Source organism: Balaenoptera musculus, chromosome 3 (genome assembly GCF_009873245.2).
Source record: "Balaenoptera musculus isolate JJ_BM4_2016_0621 chromosome 3, mBalMus1.pri.v3, whole genome shotgun sequence".
Classification (NCBI taxonomy): domain Eukaryota; kingdom Metazoa; phylum Chordata; class Mammalia; order Artiodactyla; family Balaenopteridae; genus Balaenoptera; species Balaenoptera musculus.
Genome location: NC_045787.1, coordinates 166,033,676 through 166,054,772, shown reverse-complemented (window position 1 = coordinate 166,054,772; position 21,097 = coordinate 166,033,676). Strand labels below are relative to the sequence as shown.

The 21,097-nt window shown below is 43.5% G+C and overlaps 1 protein-coding gene across 1 annotated transcript in view; it reads left to right on the top strand.

Annotated features, from left to right (window-relative positions):
• The first annotated feature begins 2,377 nt into the window (after positions 1-2,377).
• ADGRE1 (adhesion G protein-coupled receptor E1) overlaps positions 2,378-21,097 on the top strand; it is a 49,308-nt gene continuing 30,588 nt past the window's right edge. The window contains exons 1-7 of the mRNA XM_036847686.1: positions 2,378-2,440; positions 5,643-5,705; positions 9,412-9,444; positions 13,665-13,811; positions 17,674-17,829; positions 17,953-18,072; positions 19,758-19,904. Coding sequence (XP_036703581.1) covers positions 2,410-2,440; positions 5,643-5,705; positions 9,412-9,444; positions 13,665-13,811; positions 17,674-17,829; positions 17,953-18,072; positions 19,758-19,904 — 697 coding nt within the window. The 5' untranslated portion in view covers positions 2,378-2,409. The remainder of the gene's footprint in view (positions 2,441-5,642; positions 5,706-9,411; positions 9,445-13,664; positions 13,812-17,673; positions 17,830-17,952; positions 18,073-19,757; positions 19,905-21,097) is intronic.

The following is a 21,097-nucleotide window of genomic DNA, read 5'->3' as shown; positions in this document are numbered from 1 at the left end:
GATGGCCACGTTGAGGCATAGAGAAATTAATTGCTGGAGAAGGTGTGGAGGAAAGGGAACCCTCCTACACTGTTGGTGGGAATGTAAATTGGTGCAGTCACTATGGAGAACTGTATGGAGGTTCCTTAAAAAACTAAAAGTAGAGTTACCATATGATCTAGCAATCCTACTCCTCAGCGTATATCCAGAGAAAAACATAATTTGAACACATACATGCACCCCCAATGTTCACAACAGCACTGTTTACAATAACCAAGACATGGAAGCAACCTAAATGTTCATCGACAGGTGAATGGCTAAAGAAGATGTGATATATTTATACAATGGAATATTACTCAGCCATAAAAAAGAAGGAAATAATGCCATTTGCAGCAACATGGATGGACTTAGAGATTATCATACTAAGTGAAGTAAGCCAGACAGAGAAAGGCAAATATCATATGATATTACTTATATGTGGAATCTAAATAAATGATACAAATGAACTTATTGACAAAACAGTAATTGACTCACAGACATAGAAAACAAACTTATAGTTACCAAAGGGGAAAGGGAGGGGAGGGATAAATTAGGAGTTTGGGGTTAACAGATACACATTACTATATATAAAATAGATAAACAACAAGGACCTACTGTATAGTACAGGGAACTATACTCAATATCTTGCAATAACCTATAATGGAACAGAATGCAAAAAAATGAATATATATATATCTCTGAATCACTTTGCTGTACACCTGAATCACTTTGCTGTACACCTGAAACTAACACAACATTGTAAATCAACTATATTTCAATAAAAATTTTAAAAAAACTTGCCCAGGACCACACATAACTAGCAAGCGGTGGAGACAAGATTTGGACCCCTGGCGATCTGGTGCTATAGAGTCTGTGTTTATCCTCCAGAGCTTCTCTTAACATAGCTCCATTTATCTTCCTTCTTGGTGAACTTTACTGTATTTCTGTGCTGGCTCTTAATTGCAGCCTCACTGGGTAGGGTCTCCTGATGAACAGATGGAACCACTGATGAATCTGCTTCAGCGATCATGACTCCACCGTGGATATTTTGCCTTGCACAGAGCAAAAAAGGAGAATATAAAAACAAGCGGGGCTCTTCTTCCCAAGAACTTGGGCCTGGTCTTTGCACCTAAGTTTTGGTTTGGAGCAGGTGTTCTTGGTGCCCGCCCACACCTGTGACCTTCAACCCTTAGGGCACACTAGACTGACATGTGCCAGCCACTGCATTTTGTTATCAACAGGGTTATGAACTGGAGCCCATTCTATCTGCTTGGAGGCGAGGTCTTGGGTTGACACAAGCCTCAATCAGTGACTGACAGTAACTGGTGGATAAATACCCCAACTGCCTCCCCTGACATTTGGGATAACTCTGAAGAGTGTGCTCTAGGTTACCTTCCAGAGGCTCCCAGCCACATTAAGTTTCAGTTTCTTACTGGGTAACTTGCTTGATAACAATCACTGCAGGCTCTTTCCCTTCCCTCTCTCACTTCCCTCATCCCCAGCTGGAGTTTTGTAGGGTCAGCTCCCTGATGAACTACTTTCACGAGAATCCTTGTCTGAGCATCTGCATCTGGGGGACCCTAACTAAGACATTCCTAGACCACCGTGTTTATGAGATGGCACGTGTGTGTGTGTGTGTGTGTGTGTGTGTGTATGTGTGTTGGGTTGATTTGGGGGCAGTGCTGGGAATGGGGTGTGTCACTGTCCAGTGATCAGATATCGCGGGGAGCTAAAGGCAAATGAAATGGTGAAAGCTCTGGACCTTGGAGTCAGAGGGTCCCGGATTCAAAGCTCGGGTCCAGGTAATCTTGGACAAGTCACATCTCCTCTCTAAGCCTTGGTTTCCATTTTAATTGTACTTGTTTGGTGAAATAGATGAGGGTAAGAATCCCTAGTATACGATGTTGACATGACAGTGAAATTAAATTTTATTGGAAACGTGTTTAGCACACTGCCTGGTACCTGAGGGCTCTGATGATGGTTTGTATGGGGCAGGCTGGGAGGAGACCATTGAGTTTGGGGCTTGCTTCATTGGGTAGTGGAAGCTTATTTATTATTGGGTGCAATAAAATAAGGTGATGAGAGATGGGAGATAGATGTTGCTGGGGGAAGAAAAAAGTGAGTAGGAAGGAAGGAGAGAGAGAGAGGGAGATAGACCCACACAGGGACCCATCAGCCAGACAAACTTCTCTTCACTGTGGAGAAAGGAGAGGATTAGAGGTTTGTCAGACTGTCCTTTATGAGTGGAGGCGACTCAGCAAAAAGGACCATGATGCCCTGGCTGTGTTGAGCAATTCTGGCTCTGCCCTTCCCCTCTCCCCACACCCCCTGTTACTGAAAACCCTGGGAACAGCGAGAAAGTGCTCTTCACTGAATGACAGAACCTGCACGATGTGGAGCTTCCGTTTTCTCCTCTTTTGGGGTGCGTATGAACCTGAATAGGGGGTCTGGGGAGAGCCTGCACTGGAAATAGACTGTAAGGAAAAGGCAGGGCCTCGACCGTGCAGCCAAGAGATCGTAATTCTAGGCTGGACACTGCAAACATCTTCACTGGGGAACCTTTGACCAAAATCAGTCGGCTCAGGGAATTCATCTGTCAAGGAAGAGTTTCGTTATAGTCATTCAGTTGACATGTATTTCCTGAGTACCCACTGTATGCTGGGTGCTGTTTTAGGCGCTGAGAATAGAGCAGTGAACAAACAGACAGGTTACTGCCCCTGTGAGGCTGACATACCGGCGGGAGGAGATATGAAGAAAGGAAGCCACTAGCAACCTCCCAAGTAGCACCGTTCTAAGTTCCTCAAATAGAGAATGTATTCAATCTACACTAAATGCCTCTGATATTGGGTCATTAATGTCCCATTTTCTCAGGGTAGTGGGATTGCTGTGTCATATGGTAGTTCCATTTTTAGTTTTTCAAGGAACCTCCATACTGTTCTCCATAGTGGCTGTATCAATTTACATTCCACCAACAGTGCAAGAGGGTTCCCTTTTCTCCACACCCTCTCCAGTATTTATTGTTTGTAGATTTTTTTGATGATGGCCATTCTGACCGGTGTGAGGTGATACCTCATTGTAGTTTCGATTTACATTTCTCTAATAATTAGTGATGTTGAGCATCTTTTCATGTGCTTCTTGGCCATATGTATGTCTTCTTTGGAGAAATGTCTATTTAGGTCTTCCACCCATGTTTTGATTGGGTTGTTTGTTTTTTTGATATTGAGCTGTATGAGCTCTTTGTATATTTTGGAGATTAATCCCTTGTCAGCTGCTTCATTTGCAAATATTTTCTCCGATTCTGAGGGTTGTCTTTTTGTCTTGTTTATGGTGTCCTTTGCTGTGTAAAAGCTTTTAAGTTTCATTAGGTCCCATTTGTTTATTCTTGTTTTTACTTTCAAAATTGGGTCATTTGTAGAGACATGGATGGACCTAGAAACTGTCATACAGAGTGAAGTAAGTCAGAAAGAGAAAAACAAATATCGTATATTAGCGCATGTATGTGGAATCTAGAAAAATGGTACAGATGAACCTATTTGCAAAGCAGAAATAGAGACACAGACGTAGAGAACAAACGTATGGACACCAAGGGGTGGAAAGGGTGGGGGTGGGATGAATGGGGAGATTGGGTTTGACAGATATACACTACTGTGTATAAAATAGATAACTAATGAGAACACTCTGCATAGCACAGGGAACCCTACTCAGTGCTCTGTGGTGCCCTAAATGGGAAGGAAATCCAAAAAAGAGGGGATATATGTATACATATAGCTGATTCACTTCGCTGTACAGCAGAAACTAACACAACATTGTAAAGCAACTATACCCCAATTAAAATAAAATAGTCCCATTTTACAGAGGAGAAAAATGAGGCAAAAGAGATTAAATAACTTGCCCAAGACCACTTAGCTAGTAAGGGGTAGAGCTAGGATTTAAAAACAGGCATCCTGGATCCAGAGTCTGTACATCTCTAAACTATGCTGCTCCAAATAACAAATAAACAAAAGCATTTCAGGGAGTGGCAAGCGCTATGAAAAAAATTGTCCTAGAGTGTGACTGGCGGTTACGTAGAAGAGGGAAGTCAGGGGAAGGTATTTCTGAAGAAGTGTTGTTTGTGCTGAGGCCTGAACAATGAGATGGAACCATCCTGTCTGTTCTCTTAATTTTTTTTTCTTCAGGTGTCAGTTTTTCTTGGTCTTGCTTATCTTTCATGTCATGGTTTCCTTCACGGGTCTCGTGAGGTTTGGTCTTTGGTTCAAATCTAAGAATGGGGGACCTTATCTAAGCAACAAGCGTGGGTTTTCTCTGTGTTGTACATTGGATCCGTTTCCCTTATTTCACTGAGGAGAAAATTTGGTCACAAAGAGATTAAGTAACTTTCCCAAGGCCACGTAGTCTGTAATTGGTGAAGCCAGATTTTTAAGCCCAAGCATTTTGACCCTGGCGCTGGTATGCTTAAACACAATGTTCTGTTGCCTTTAAAATAATGAAAGAGCAAGAGAATTTCAGTTAGTGATAATAAGAAAGTTGGGAGTTTGGGTCTGTGGGACTTGTCGACTGGCAGGTTTCATTAGAAGGAGCAGGTAATTTGCGGACCTCAAATGCTAAAATGCAGACTTGTTTCTTTGGGCTGTCAGCACTGGTGCTGGCCATTAGCACTCTATTCTGCCCTTAATAAGCAAAGAGTGGTGATGACGACATTGATGGTGGTGGTGATACTGTTGGTGATGCTGAAGATGAAGATAATATGATGATGATGATGGTGATTATGATACGATGTGATGATGGTGAGAGAGGAGCTAAATGCTGGGGGACTGCACTGCCTTTTAGATGTTAAAAAAATTGTCTTACCCTCCGATAAAAATTTAATACTACAGATATACTATATACTTATTTATATATTATATGTATATCTGTATGTGTCTTATACATGAAGAGTAAGATTTTTTTCATCTCTCCCCAAGAACCAAGTTTTGCTTTTGGGGGGAGATATCATTTCTTTTGAGAATGCATGTTTCAATGTATGGGGTTTTTTTTTTTCTTCTAATATTTATTGGGGTATAGTGGATTTACAATGTTGTGTTAATTTCAGGTGTACAACAAAGTGACTCTGCTATACATATACATATATCCACTCTTTTTTAGATTCTTTTCCAATATAGGCCATTACAAAATATTGAGTAAAGTTCCCTGGGCTATACAGTAGGTTCTTATTAGTTTTTTTTTTTTTTTTTCTTTTTGGCCGTGCTGCGCGGCTTGCGGGATCTTAGTTCCCCGATGAGGGATCGAACCCATGTCACCTGCAGTGGAAGTGCGGAGTCCTAACCACTGGACCTCCAGGGAATTTCCTCAATGTATGTTTTTGAAAATCATCTGGAACTCTTTGTAAATGAAAAAAAAAAATGAAGATAATACAAACAAAATGGAAAATGAAAATGAAGTGCAGAAAAGCAGGAATGGTGGCTGTGAAGGTTATATAAAATAATGTATGCTTGTCACTCACTTGGGGTTTTCATCTAAGCTCATCAAACCTGTTTCTATGAGGCTACACCAAGAGTAATTTTTCAGGTTGAGTCCAAAGAGCTTCTTGATGGGTCATGGTGTTTTTTTCTTTTCTTTCTTCACAGGGTGTTGTGGTATATACACCTGGGGAATGTTCACATTACCCTCACTGGAACCAATGACAAGACGTAAGTTGGGGAATCTATATGCCCAGCATGGCGGGGAGGAGAATCTTCTGACCCAGGCAGCTGAGCCACAGGTGGACACTTGCCACAAACTAGTCCGTGGCTGAACAAGGGATAACATCCAGGTCTCCCGGTTCCCACCCAGGCTTTTTCTCTTGTGCCTTAAACTTGCTGTGTGACCTCAGGCAAGTCACACGACCTCTTTGATCTTCAGTTTCCTCAGCTGCGAGATACAGGTAACGAGGGTTCCTATGTCACAGGGATGTTGTGAAGCTTAAAACCAAAGAGGTAACGTTGTATACTACCTGGCATGTGTGAGGAGAGCTTCATGAATGATGGGGCAGTGGAGATGGGGATGGGATTTATTTAAACTACAACTCAACATGGGGGAAAAAAGTGCATTTTTAGATGTTTTGTTCAGTATTCTCATCTTCCACACAAGCTCCTGCTGGATCCAGGAGGAGAAACATGGCCAGTTCTGTGTTCTCAGTGTCTCAGTTTCCTGGCTCAGCCTTATTTGGGAAACTCAGTCTTTATGGTACGAAGAGTTAATCTTTCAAATCTCCTCACCCTACTCTCGTTCCTCCCGAGATGGTGTGTGGGTGTTGGTGTAGGGGCAGCTTATGGCATCTTGCAGCAGTGAAGTGTGGGCTCTGAATGGGGTGTTTTGTCCACTGGGGGGAAAAAACATGGCAACAACTTGGAATAAACTAAATGTATGCTTACACCAGGGAACTGGCTGGATAAATTGTTGCATTTGTGAGACCAACCCAAGCTACTGTAACAAATAAACCCCAAACTGTCAGTGGCTTAAGAAAAAGAAATTTCATTCTCGTTTGTTTAAGAGTCCAATGAGGATATTTCTGGCTGGTGGGTGGTTTTCCTACATGTAGTGATTCGGGGACCCAGATGCTTTCTGTTTTGTGGCTCAGCCATACTAGTATCTTAGAGACTCTGCAGACAGCGGCGAAGCCACATTATTAAAACCCAGGCTCGGCAGTGACACACGTCAAGACCCGTGCATGGTCACATGACCATACCTGGATGCAAGGTGAGCTGGGAAATGTAGTCCATGGCAGGGTAGTTGCCTCCTACTGTCAATTCTACACCATGGAAAGGAGAGTGTGAAGTTTTTGTTCGATCTTGGGCTACCTAGCTATCTAGGGCACAGTTAGAGCCCATGGATATAATGGAATGCTATACAGCTGATAAAAAGCTTAATTAAGTTTGGTCATGTGAACTGACTTGGAAAGTTGCCCCAAACATTATTTTCTTAATTTTTTTAATTATAGAAATATTTAAACGTTCAAAGGTAGGGAGAATAGTATAACAAACTCCCATGTACCCATTGCTCACCTTCAACACTTGGCAAATTTTGCTGCTCTTGGTTACAGGAAAAAGAAAGTAATAGTGGAGGGTGGGAGGGAGGGAGATGCAAGAGGGAGGAGATATGGGAACGTATGTATATGTATGGCCGATTCACTTTGTTATAGGGCAGAAACAGCACACCCATTGTAAGCAATTATACTCCAATAAAGATGTTAAAAAAATAAAATAAAATAAAATATTGCATATAAAAAAAAAAAAGAAAGTAATAGTAAGACAGAGGTGTCCAAAAGAACTTTCTATGACAATGAACATGTTCTAGATCTACAGTAGTCACTAGTCAATGGAGCTACTGAGAACTTAAATGTGGCTACTGCAATTGAAGAATCAATGCTTCATCTTATTTAATTTTAATAGATTTCAGTGTAAACAGCCATATATGATTAGTAGCTACTGTGTTGGACAGCACAGAGGACTGTATGTTGCGTGATACCATTTGTGTTCAGAAAATTGTGTGAATTGATAAATTCATTTATATTTAATGTTATATTTACATGACTGAGTTTGTGAATAGGACCTAGCCTTGAAGGATTCACTCTAAGCTTTTGACAGTGGTGACCCCTGGGTATAACAATGGGGCACAGGGAAATCTTCACTTTTAATTTTATATACGTCTGCATTGTTTGAATTTTTTTTTTACTATAATTATTACCTTCTTAAAAAAAGATAAAGACAAATGAAACAACAGATACACAGCACTATATATAAAATAGATAAGCAACAAGATCCTACTGTATAGCACAGGGAACTGTATTCAATATCTTGGAATAACCTATAATGGAAAAGAATCTGAAAAAGAATATATATATATATATATATATATATATATATATATATATATATATATATATATATATATATATATATGTATATGAACTGAATCACTTTGCTGTACACCCAAAACTAATACAACATTGTAGATCAACTATACCTCAATAAAAAAATTTTTTTAAAAACCCAAAGAAACAAAAATAAGGATCACCACCTGCTTTTGGTTAATTTCTATAGAAGCAGAGTCTGAGGTGAGGATTCTTGTGTGAGTAATTTATTAAGGAGGGGCTCTCAGGAGACACTTGTAGGGGAGGGAGGGAAGCAGGATTGGATAGGGGAAGAACCAGCCACTCAGAAGGTGTTTCAGGAGAGTTTCAGCCACAGCCTGATCCCAGGAGGAGCTCTGGAGTGTGAATTACACCACAGAGGTTCACCTGCTCAGAGGCCGTTACACTCCTGCATCTGTCAGGCAATACTTCTAGGTCAGCGAGACAGGGGCAGGGGGGGGATGCGATGCCAATCAGGTAAATTGGATGGGGGTAGGGCCGAGAGCGGCTGCTATCCCCCCTCCACCCATATTTTTAAAACTTTTTTTTTTTGGCCTCACCGTGCAGCATGCGGGATCTTAGTTCCCCGACCAGGGCTTAAACCCATGCCCCCTGCAGGGGAAGCATGGAGTCCTAACCACTGGACCGCCAGAGAATTCCCCCCACCCCCCTTTTTTTAAACTGTTTTTAAAAATTGAAGTATAGTTAATATTCAATGTTGTGTTAGTTTCAGGTGTCCAGCAAAGTGATTCAGTTTTATACACACACACACACACACACACACACACGTATATATATTCTTTTTCAGATTCTTTTCCATTATAGGTTATTACAAGAAATTGAATATAGTTCTCTGTGCTATACAGTAGGTCCTTGTTGTTTACCTGTTTTATATAGAGTAGTGTGTCTATGTTAATCCCAAACTCCTAATTTATCTCTTCCCCCCGCCACCTTTCCCCTTTGGTAACCATAAGTCTGTGTTCTATGTCTGAGTCTATTTCTCTTTTGTAAATAAGTTCATTTGTATCATTTTTTAAAAATTCCACATATAAGTGATATCATATGATATTTGTCTTTGATTTACTTCACTTAATTTGATAATCTCTAGGTCCATCCATGTTGCTGCAAATGACATTATTTCATTCTTCTTTATAACCGAGTAATATCCCATTGTATGTGTATGTGTATATATATCTATCTCACATCTTCTTTATCCATTCATCTGTCCATGGACATTAGGTTGCTTCCATGTCTTGGCTCATATAAAAAGTGCTTCCATGAACATTGGAATCCCATCCTTTCTTACTTGGCAAGGTGTGAAGAACTCGTGAGCTGATGGTGGTAAATCCCCAGGAAGAGGCTGGGTTTTCCTCTTCACATCCTCACTCCCTCTTTCATAACTCACCACTGTGATCATTGTTACCCACAGAGAAAGGGAGCCTGGTTTGAAAGGATGGGTCATGGCCAGATCTCAAAGGGATCCATCGACTTCTCTTTCCTTGCAGGTGAGCGGACGCGGCGGTTGTCGACACATTTTGGTAAGAGACTCCCCCACCTTGGGCAAATGCCTCTGTCACTCGGTTTTGTCACCTGATTAATGACAACCCCTACCTAATGGAGTAAAGTAGTGATGACTCAGTTCCATGTGGAGTTGTTATGAGGTGGGCTGTGGAGTCACGCTTCCTGGGTTCGAATCTTGGTTCCAGGGCTCATCGCCATGGGGACCTCGGGTATCTCGGTAAATTACCCAAGGCTTCAGTTCCACGAAAATGAGTGAGGGGAGTTAATCCCACAGGGGTTTAATGAGGGTGGAATGAGGGAAGATATAGGCAGTGCTTAGTCGATACTTGGAACATAGTAAGTGCTCAATTATGTTAGCCCTCTTCCTACTCCTCCTCCCCCTTTCCCCTCCCCTCCCCCTCCCCCTTTCCCCTCCTCCTCCCCTTTCCCCTCCCCCTCTCCCTCCCCTCCCCTCCCCTCCCCTCCCCCTTCCCCCTCCCCCTTTCCCCTCCCCCTCCCCCTTTCCACTCCCTCTCCCTCCTCTTCATCCTCCTCCTCCCTCTTCTCCTCTCCCTTCTTCCTCCCCTCCCTCTTCTTCCTCCCTGTCCCCCTCTTCCTTCCCCCCTTCCTCCTCTCTCTCCTCCTCCAAGCATCACAAATTAACTGGTTCTTCTTGGCTCAGCTGCAGCTGCACCAAAGCTGGTAGCCAGTGGTGGAGCACAGCCAGGAGGATGAGCCGGTCTCCCCCCTAACATCCATCCACTCTGCTTGGCTCTCTCTTGCATTGTGACTCGTGGTGTGACCTGGGAACGGTTTTACAAACTCTCTTGGGCCTCCCTTTCCACATCTGTAGAAAGGAGTCCTAACGTTTACCTTGAAGTAGGGTGACCCACTATCCTGGCTTGCCCCAGACTGGAGGGAAGGGGTGTTTCCCAGGATGCTGGACTTTGAGTGCTAACACCAGGAAAGTCGTGGGAAAACCAGGATGGCGTGGTCATCTCGCCTCAAAGCATTATCGTGAAGACTGCAGAACATCTAAGGGAGGGGCTCGGCACATGGAAGACACCTAGGAAATGGTAGTTGTAGTTAATATTTTTTAAAGTCTCTTTGCCTCCTTGAGTCTCATTTTCTATGTTGGTCAATTAAGTGACCATCTATTAAGATGTTTTGCTCACGGTTGAGGATCATGTGTATGTCTCAGTTGGATGGTTGACGTGGCTTCTGCCCTGGTCTCCTGTTTCCTTGCCCTTCTAAGAATGGCCAGAGGGCGCCTGTGAGCCCCTGAGTCAGGTCCCGCCCCACCTCTGCCCACAGCCCTCCAGGGCTCCCTCCTCCCTCAGGGCAAAAGTCTGAGTCCTCCCTGCTGCACACAAAGTCCTGCATGACCTGCCCTGTCTCCTCCCTGCCCTCCCCTCCTCCCTCTCTCTCCCTTGCTCACTCTGCTCCAGCCACCCGGGTTTCTTTGCTGTTCCTGCAACACGCCAGGCACTGTCCTGCCCCAGGGCCTTTGCATGTGCTGTTCCTTCTGCCTGGAATCTTTTGCTCCCTATATATACATGGCTTCCTCCCTCACCTTCTGTATGCTTCAGCTCATGAGTTATCTTCTCAGTGACTACCCTATTTTTGACATTGTATGCCTCATCAGATTATCATCTCCGTGAAGGTGGGGAATTTTGTATGTCTTTTTCCTCTGCTGAATCCACAGGGCTTAGAATATTGCCGGGCATATAGTAGGTGTTTGTATTTGTCAGGGTTATCCAGCGAAACAGAATCAATAGAATGGATAGCTACATATAAGTATATGTAAATATTTATTGTAAGGAATTGGCTCACACGATTCTGACAAGTCTCAAGATCTGCAGGCCAGAAAGAATTTGGAGAACTGAGCAAAGGTGAGTGTGGCTGGTGGGACCAGGTAGAAGATGAGCTAGAGAAGCTGGCAGGTGGCCGGTCACACAGGACCGTGTTGCTATTCTGGTTTGGGGTGGATTTGAGTCCTGAGAGATTGAGCTAGAGGAAGAAAAGAAATATGGGAACTCAGAGTTGAGAGATCACAAATGGTAATACACAGTAAATCTGCAAAAAGAAATGTTGCCTTTGTAGAAGAAAGAGGAAGCTGGAAATGAGAAGAGAGTTACAATCTGAGGCATAGGGCAGGGAAGGGAAATAAACAAGGCAGAGTGCAGGCAGCAAAGAGTCTGGATCTCAAGACCTTAGTAATGAAAATCTGTCCCTTTAGTTTTTGCAGCACTTTATAAAGAGCTTTCCCGTGATTTCCCATCCGACTAATAAGATGGGGGCACTTTTGTTGACTTCTCTCTTTCTATTACATCCCACATCCAATCCATCGGCAAATTCCGTTAGCATTACCTTCTGAATAAACCCAGAATCTTATGCACACCACTGTTCCCACCTGGGCTGTATCCACCATCATCGCTCACCTGGACAAGTGCAGTTGCCTCCTACCTGGTCATCCTACATCTGCTCCGATACAGTTCATCCTCCAACCAGTGGCCAGAAGGATCATGTTAAAACCTAAGTGATGCTGTATTCCTCCTCTGCTCAAACTCTCCCATGGCTCCCATCTGTCTCTGATAAAAAGCTGAAGTCTTACAATGGTCCAGCAGATCCTACATGATTTTGTCATATCACCTCCTCCCATGCACCCGTCATCCACTCTGCTCCAACCACACCCGTCTTGTAATTCCATGACATCACTAGGCATGGTCCTGCCACAGGACCTTTGCACTTGCTGTTTCCTCTGCCTTAAATAGTTTCATAGCTCACTCACTCAGCTCCCTTAGGTCTTTGCTCAGATGTTACCTTCTCAGTGAGGTCTTCATTACCGAGCACCCACTATGCACTCGGGACACAGCAGTAAGTGAGACAGACACAAACCCCTGCCTTCTGGGAGCTCCCAGTCCGTCAGGACAACAGACTTGAAACAACCAATTGCAAAAGTTTTTGCATAGAATTGTCTTAGAAATTGCCGGAAGATTTATTGCGTTTCCAGCCAGACCCACCTCTTCTTGCCTAGCAGTAGTGAAAACCACGCACTTTGGATTTTGACAGGCCTGCTGCCGCCTCTCACCAGCTGTGTGTCCTTGGGCAAGTCACTGAACATCTCTGACCCTCAGTTTTCCACAGCTGTATAATGGGAACTGGATTCTTTTTCTGTGGCTGCCTTAACAAATCCCCATAGACTTGGTGGATTAAAATAACAAAAACATTATCTTACGGCTCTGGAGGTCAGAAGTCCGAAATGGGTCCTACTGGGCTAAAATCAAGATGTCAGCAGGGGCTGCAATAAAATCAGTTGCAGGGCTGTAATGTTCGCTCATAACTCTTCTGTCTAGAGCTCTGATGCTCATTCAGGGACTTGTTAAAAATGCAGAATCTTAGGTCCATCCGAGACCCGAATCAGCATCTGATTTCCCAAGATCTCTTGGGGATCCCAGATGAGGCAGATTCTACTGGTCTGTGGACCCCACTTGGAGTAGCAAGTATCCAGGGCAGCGCTTCTCATACTTTCATGTGCACACAAATCACCTGAGGATCTTGCTCAGATGCAGCTTGTGATTTAGTAGGTTGGTGGCGGGGCCTGGGATTTTGCATGTCCATCAAACTGCCAATCAATGCTGCTGCTGCTGGTCTGTGGACCACACTTGGAGCAGCAAGCGTCTGGGGTCTATAAGGTCCTTCACTGAGCTCCCTTGGTGGCTGTATCAGTTTCCCAGGGCTGCTGAAATTACCACAAACCAGGGTGGCTTAAACAACAGAAATGTATCCTCTCACAGTTCTGGAGGCCAGAAGTCTGAAATAAAGGTGTTTTCTCTGAAGGCTGTAGGGGAGAATCTATTCCAAGCTCTCCTAGCTTCTGGTGTTGCTGGTCAGGCTTGGTGGTCCTTGGCTTGTAGATGCATTCTTCTGATCTCTGCCTCCATCATCACGTGCTGTTCTCCCTGTCTCTGTGCCTCGCCTCTTGTGCTTAGAAAGACACCAGTCATATCAGATTAAAGGACCACCCTGCTCCAGTATAATCTCATCTTAATTTAGGTCTTAATTACATTCACAAAGACTCTATTTCCAAATAAGATCACATTCTCAGGGACCAGTGTTTAGGACTTCAATAACTTCAACATTTTGGGGAGGGGGGACACAATTCAACCCATAGCAGTCACCTTCCTTCTCTTGCGCTGGCTTCCCTTGCAGCCCCACTCGGTGCTCTAACCCAAATCCTTTCTTCTCCATTGCCTAGATACGAATGGATGTGCAGATACCACCATGTGTCCGGCGTACGCAACCTGCACCAACACTTCAACAAGTTACTACTGTACTTGCAAAAAAGGCTTCCTGTCCAGCAATGGACTGACAAAGTTCAGGGACCCACGAGTGGAATGCAAAGGTGAGTTCATGCCCCCTCAAAATCCCCGAGCATTTGGTTGGAAAATCAGCTGGAAGCTGGTTGGGCAGCAGATGTAGGCACTTTTTCTTTTTTCCCAAGCGTTATTTCCTCCCTCCTTCCCGCCCTGTCTCTCCCTTTCTTCCTTCCTTCCTTCCTTCCTCTCTTTCTTTCTTTCTTTCTTTCTTTCTTTCTTTCTTTCTTTCTTTCTTTCTTTCTTTCTTTCTTTCTTTCTTTCTTTCTTTCTTTCTTTCTTTCTTTCTTTCTTTCTTTCTTCTTTCTTTCTTTTTCTTCTTCTTTCTTTTCTTTCTTTCTTTCTTCTTTCTTTCTTCTTTCTTCTTTCTTTCTTTCTTTTCTTTCTTTCTTTCTTTCCTTTATTAATCCCTTCCTTCCTTCCTCCCTCCCTCCCTCTCCTCTTCTCACCCCCCCTTTCTCTCCCTTCCTTCCTCCTTCTTCCTTCCTTCCTCCTTCCTCCTCCTCCTCCCTCCGTCCCCTCCCCCCCCCCCCCATTCTCCCTCTCTCTCTCTCTCTCTCTCTCTTTCTTTCTTTCTGTTCCTGGTCACAAAAACCTCCAATGATTAGAGACAAGTGTTAGAATAAAAAGAACAAAATTATGCTATTTGTCAATATCCAGAAATAACCACTGATTTCCTTCTGGTCGCCCCTCCTTGCAAATCACAAGAATTTCTGCATGTATTGAGTGCCAGGCCCTGTGTGAAGGGCTTTATGTGCATTTTCACATTACGTCAAGTGTAGTCGTTGTGATGATCTCCACCATACAGGTGAGAAGACCGAGGCTTGGAGAACTGAAATGACTTCTTTAGGATCAGTCAAACTGGAATTCAAACCCAGGTCTTTTTGAGTGTAATAGCGATCACTCAACCACTTACCTATTTGCCACAGTCCAGTTGTGAAGCATTGGGAAATTGTATTTAATCTCTCTAAGCCTCACTATTTCCATCTGTAAAATGGGAGTATAAGAGTACCTACATTAAAGGATATTTGAGATTATATGCAGTAGTGTATGCAGTGTGCTAGGCACATGTACAGTCCCAAGAGCTACTATTAACATAAATAATAGAAACTAAAATAATTCCCAGAATAAGCTAAGTTTTTGGTTTTTAGTCCTTATATTTAGACCCAAACTCTCCTCTTGACTGTAAAGGTTCGACTATGCCTCTGACATAGTTTGCAGGGGTCTGCAAACTTTTTCTGTAAGGGGCCAGATAGTAAATATTTTGGAGGTTGCTGGCTGAATGATCTCTCTTGACTACTTAGTACTCCAGGTGTAGTGCAAAAGCAGCCATAGATGATACATAAATAAATGAGTGGGGCTGTGTTCTAATAAAACTTTATTTATACAAACAGGTGGCAGGCTGGATTTGACTTATGGGCTGTAAATCATTTGCTGAGCTCTGAACAAGAGAACTGATTTGTATTATGATAGTTCCCAGGGAGCCCCAAACATACTTTTTATTAATTTTTTTTAAATTTTTGGCTGTGTTGGGTCTTCGTTTCTGTGCGAGGGCTTTCTCTAGTTGCGGCAAGCGGGGGCCACTCTTCATCGCGGTGCGCGGGCCTCTCACTATCGCGGCCTCTCTTGTTGCGGAGCACAGGCTCCAGACGCGCAGGCTCAGTAGTTGTGGCTCACGGGCCTATTTGCTCCGTGGTATGTGGGATCTTCCCAGACCAGGGCTCGAACCCGTGTGCCCTGCATTAGCAGGCAGATTCTCAAACACTGCGCCACCAGGGAAGCCCCAAGCATACTTTTTAAAAAAATTATTTTTTATTGAAGTGTAGTTGATTTACAATGTTGTGTTAGTTTCTGCTGTACAGCAAAATGATTCAGTTATATATATATGTATATATATGTATATGTGTGTCTGTGTATATGTGTGTGTGTATATATATATATATTTTCCAGATTCTTTTCCATTATCGTTTATTACAGGATGTTGAATATATTTCCCTGTGCTGTACAGTAGGACCTTGTTGTTTATCCATCCTATGTGCAATACTTTGCATCTGCTAATCCCAAACTCACATTCCATCCTCCCCTCCACTCCCTTGGCAATGACAAGTCTGTTCTCTATGTCTGGGAGTCTATTTCTGGCTTGGAAATAAATTCATTTGTGTCATATTTTAGATTCCACATAAAAGTGGTATCATACGGTATTCGTCTTTCTCTGTCTGACTTCACATAGTATGATAATCTCTAGGTACATCCACATGTTGCAAATGGCATTATTTCATTCTTTATCATGGCTGAGTAATATTCCATTGTACATATGGACCACATCTTCTTCTTCTTCATCTGTTTATGGACATTTTGGTGCTTCCATGTCTTGGCTATTGTAAACAGTGCTGCTATGAATATTGGGGTGCATGTATCTTTTCAAATTATGATTTTGTCCGGATATTGCCCAGGAGTGGAATTGCTGATCATATGGCAACTCTATTTTTAGTTTTAAGAGGAACTGCCATACTGTTCTCCATTGGCAGCAGTGATTTACATTCCCACCAACATGTAGGAGGGTTCCCCTTTCTCCACACCCTCTCCAGACTTTGTTGTTTGTAGACTTTTATGATGGCCATTCTGACTGGTATGAGGTGGTACCTCATTGTAGTTTTGGTTTGCATTTCTCAAATAATTAGTGATGTTGAGCATCTTTTCATTGGCCATCTGTACAAACATACTTTTTAAAATCTTTAGGCTACAGTTCATGGGTTATTCAGTAAGCACAGTAGTCTTGTTGGTCCCTTGTTTTTAAATAAGGGTGAGAGCATCATTCCCCGTCTACAAAATTTAGATACTACAGCAAGGATCTTGTCTGCTCTATGTCTTTGACCTGTGGTACCTAACACATTGTGAATATTTGATAGATATTTGTCAAATGAAGGACCATGCTACCTTATTCTTTATGTCAACTCCAGACCTAATCACCCTGCAATTGATGGACACTAGGTCTTTCTAATGTTTCATTACTTAAAGCTGGAACGAACATTCCTATGATCTTATCTTGATATATAGTGGCAGGTACAGATTTCTCTCTAGGAGAGGCACAGTTTGCTGGGACGGAGCTATAGGATACTTGCCTTTAAGTTCTATTTGCACGACAAGTGCATCGTGAGTGTTTATTTAGGGTGACTTGACAGAGTAGGGCTGAAGGAGATTAGGGGAGGACCACCCCATGGTACCATGACTGCACAATTCTATGGGTGCTTCAATGAGTAAATACCTAGAGGTGGGTTTGGGAACTGTTCTGGTTATCTATTGCTGGGGAGCAGCAAACTTTGTGTATTAAAACACCAGCAATCATTTATCTTGCTCATGAATGAATCTTCCATTTGGACTGAGTTTGCTGAGGATGACTTGACTTTGTTCTACACGTCGTTAGTTGAGTCGGCTCAACTGGGGGCTAGAGGATCCACTTTGCAGGGGGCTCACTCAGAAGGCTGGCAAGCTGGTGCTGGCTGTTGGCTGGCTGCTCTGCCAGGGCTGTGGGCTGGAGGTCTTAGTTCCTCTCCACGTGGGCTGCTTTTTCATGGCTGGTTGAGTTTCCTCACAGTGTGGTAGCTGAGTCAAGCATGAGCATCTCAAGAGAACAAGGTAGAAGTGTGTGACATTTTTATGACTTACATGGTATATTTAGGACCTAGTGTCACCACCACCATAGTCACAAGCATGCTCAGATTCAAGGGGAGGAAATATAGACCCCAGGGCTTGATGGAGGGAATACCAATGAAAGGGCATTGAATTAAGGGCATATGGGATGGAAGACATTGTTTCAACCAACTTTGGAAAATACAAAGTGTTTCACAAGATGAAGAAAATTTGTAACACTCTGACTCTTTTTCTCTCCAGATATAGATGAATGTTCTCAAAGCCACCCACCATGTGGTCCTAACTCAATCTGCAGAAACCTGCCGGGGAGGTATAAGTGCAACTGTTTGCCTGGTTTCTCTTCTCCCACTGGAAATAACTGGAACCCAGGAAAGCCAGGTCATTTCACCTGTACAGGTAATGCGCTCAGGGTCTCAGGCATGCGTCTTTGGTGGACAGCTCCTATTGAGTTCGGTACCTGTGTTTCTAACCATAGACACCTAATCTTTTGTCTCTCCAATGTCCTCCACTGCTCCTCAGACATTAATGAATGCCTCTACAGTGGGGTCTGCCCAGAGCACTCTGAGTGTACCAACTCTTTGGGAAGCTACAGGTGCAGCTGCCAAGTTGGATTCACCTCTAACAACTCCATCTGTGAAGGTATAGAGAACCTGATCTTCTTTACCTACTCGATTAATTAAGAACTTCATATGGTGATCCTATGTGGCAGGGATTATGATCCTCATTTTAGAAATAATCCAGTCGAGGCTCAGAGAGGTAAAGTCATTTGTCCAAGAATACACAGCTATTAAGAAGAAGAACCTGAATTTGAACTCCCGTTGAGGGCCTACTATGAGTTAAGCAGTGGGTCAGGCAGTATTTGAGAGTAACGGGGAGCTCTATCCTTAGAGTGATTCACTCACCACCCTGTGGGAGGGAGATATTGACAATGTCTGGAGACATTTTTGGTTGTCACAACTGGTGGTGGAGGCGGGTGGTTTGTGTTACTGTCAACTGGTGGGTAGAGACCAGAGATCCTGCTGAACATCCTCCAATGCACAGAAAAGCCTCCCCACAGCCGAGAATGATCTGGTCCGAAGTGTCAGTAGCGCTGAGATAAACTCTGTCCTGGGGAGAGCTCAGACCCAAACTTCAGAACTTTTCCCTGAAAGGTATTTGAATGAAGACCTGAGAGTTATTCTTGATCCTCCCTCCCCTTCCATATTAAATCAGTCATCATGTCGTTGGGCAAAATTCCTGCTAAATATGTCTTGAATCTCTTCACTCTTTTCCATCCTTGGTTTAGGTTTCATCATTATTGCAACAGCCTCCTCACTAGTCTCTCCCTTTTTCTAGTGTTGGTCCCTTGAATCTATCCTCTGCACTGCAGCCAGAATATTCTCACCAAGAGACAAGGGCTCCATCTTCCTGAGTTTGCTGCAGCACTATTATTTATTTAAAGGGAGGGTGACTCTATCAAGCAAGGCATGGAGTGATCAAGCCCTCAACATACCCCCTTGGTTTGGAGTTAGAGACATTTGAAGTCATCTCTGACTTTTCTGATCTATTTGTAGCAGTTAGCTATTGCTGAGTAACAAATCACCCCAGAAGTTGGTGGTTAAAACAACCACCATTTGTTTAGTTCTGGATTCCACATGTTGACAGTTTATGTTGGGCTCTGCTGATCAGTTCTTTGGGTCTCCACTGGGCTTGTTCATGTGTTTGTGGACAGCTGTGGGTCAGCTTTGCTGATCTTGGCTGGGCTGTCTCACATATCTGGGCTCATCTGGGATGCATCCAACTCTCTTGCACCTTGTCTTTTTTTCTTTTTTTTAAAATTACACTTGGGGTTTGTTCATATGGCAGAGGCAAGGGGTCCAAAGTATAGCAGAAGCAAGTAAGTTTCTCGAGGTCTAATTTTGGAACTGGCCACCACATTGCTTCTGCCATATTTATTGACCAATGCAAGTCAAGAGCCAGCTACAGTCCAAAGGGCTGGGGAAACAAAACTCCACATCTTAAAGAGAGGAGTGGCAATGTCGCATGGTACGGCACAAACCCTCATCCCAAGTTGTGGACACAGGGAGGAGTAAAGGTAATGACAGCCATTTTATGCAATCTATGATCATTGTGGCTTGAGACTATTTGCCACCCTTTTGCTTGCATACGGTTGACCAGCATTATTCTCAAGACCATGCTTACCTACAAGAACGTTAGAGAGAAGGGGAAAGTCTGGGTGTTGGGGAGCATCAGGTGGAGAACAGGTGGAGTGAATCTCCTGATTGCAGTCTCCTGTCCTCGCTGCTTCCTCTGCCTTGACCGGAGTTTCCATTTCCACTCACCAGATGTGGACGAATGTGCTGATCCCAGAACTTGCCCAGAGCATTCAAGTTGCCACAACAGTCTTGGAAGCTACTCTTGTGTCTGCAACCCAGGATTTGAATCCAGCAGGGGAAAGATGAGTTTTCAGGGCCTGGGAGAGACTTGTGAAGGTAGGTTCATGGGTCTCTTGGGGAATCAAATCCAATCTGTTTGCAAAGACAGCAGTGGTGGGGGAGGATTTGAGGTGGGTCTCAGCTGAATTCAAAGCCCTCATCTGCAAAGCTGAAGCCAATAATCATTCATTCATTCATGCATTCATTCAACAAACACTTCCTGAACACCTACTACATGCCAAGCACTCTTCTAGGGATGGAGGATACAGCAGTGTGTAATGCAGGCAAAAGTACTTGTTCTCATGGAACTTATCATCCAGTGTGGGGAGAGATAGGGAGAAAACAAAATACGTTCATGGACATATTGTGGGTCAGGGATAGTTAAAGGAGATGAAGACAAAGAAGGCAGGACAGGTGAGTAGGGAGTACTCGAGGGTGAAGTTGTAGTTTTAATAGCGTGGTAGGGAAAGGCCATGCTGAGAAGTTGATATTTGAGAAAAGACCTGAAGGGAGTGAGATACGGGTTATCTGGGGAAGGGTGTTCCAGGAGGGGGGAACAGCACGTACACAGTCTTGAAGGCAGGATCCCAGCCAAGGCACTAAGCTCTTCCATATATGTGCTCATTCAGTCGTCCCAACAACCTGATGCTATCAGTGGTACTTTATACCCATATTATAGATGAGGAAACTGAGCCTCCATTGTGGTGGAATCACCTCTCCCGAGGTCAGATAGAAAGGAAATAAGAGAGTCATGGTAGAACTATGCCTAGTGTGACTTCATACCTCAGCCACCATGATCTGCTGCCTCTGAATGAGGCTACACCTGCTGGTAACTCAGGGTGGGCTTGTGCAGGACAGATATCAATTTAATCACCAAATTTCCAGTCTCTGAGACTCAAGACAGGCTGGAAAGCTGTCATGTAAAAATTCCAGAGTCAGACAGAACCTGAATTTAAATCCCGGTTGTGCCTTTCACAAGCCATGTGACTTTGCACAATTTTGAAGCCTCAGTTTCCTCCTCTGAAAAATGGAAATATTAGTTTACACACCTCAAGGGCTGCTGTGAGCAATTTGTTGATTGGATGCATGTAAAGGATCTTCCTCATTGCCTGCCACAAAGAAAGCTCAACACGTTTGCCATTAACTTTTTATTTTAGTTAACGAATCTTAACATAGTACTTGCTCTGTCCAGGTTCTGTTGTGAGTTTTTAAACATAAGTTATCATCTTATTGTAATCCTCTGAACAACC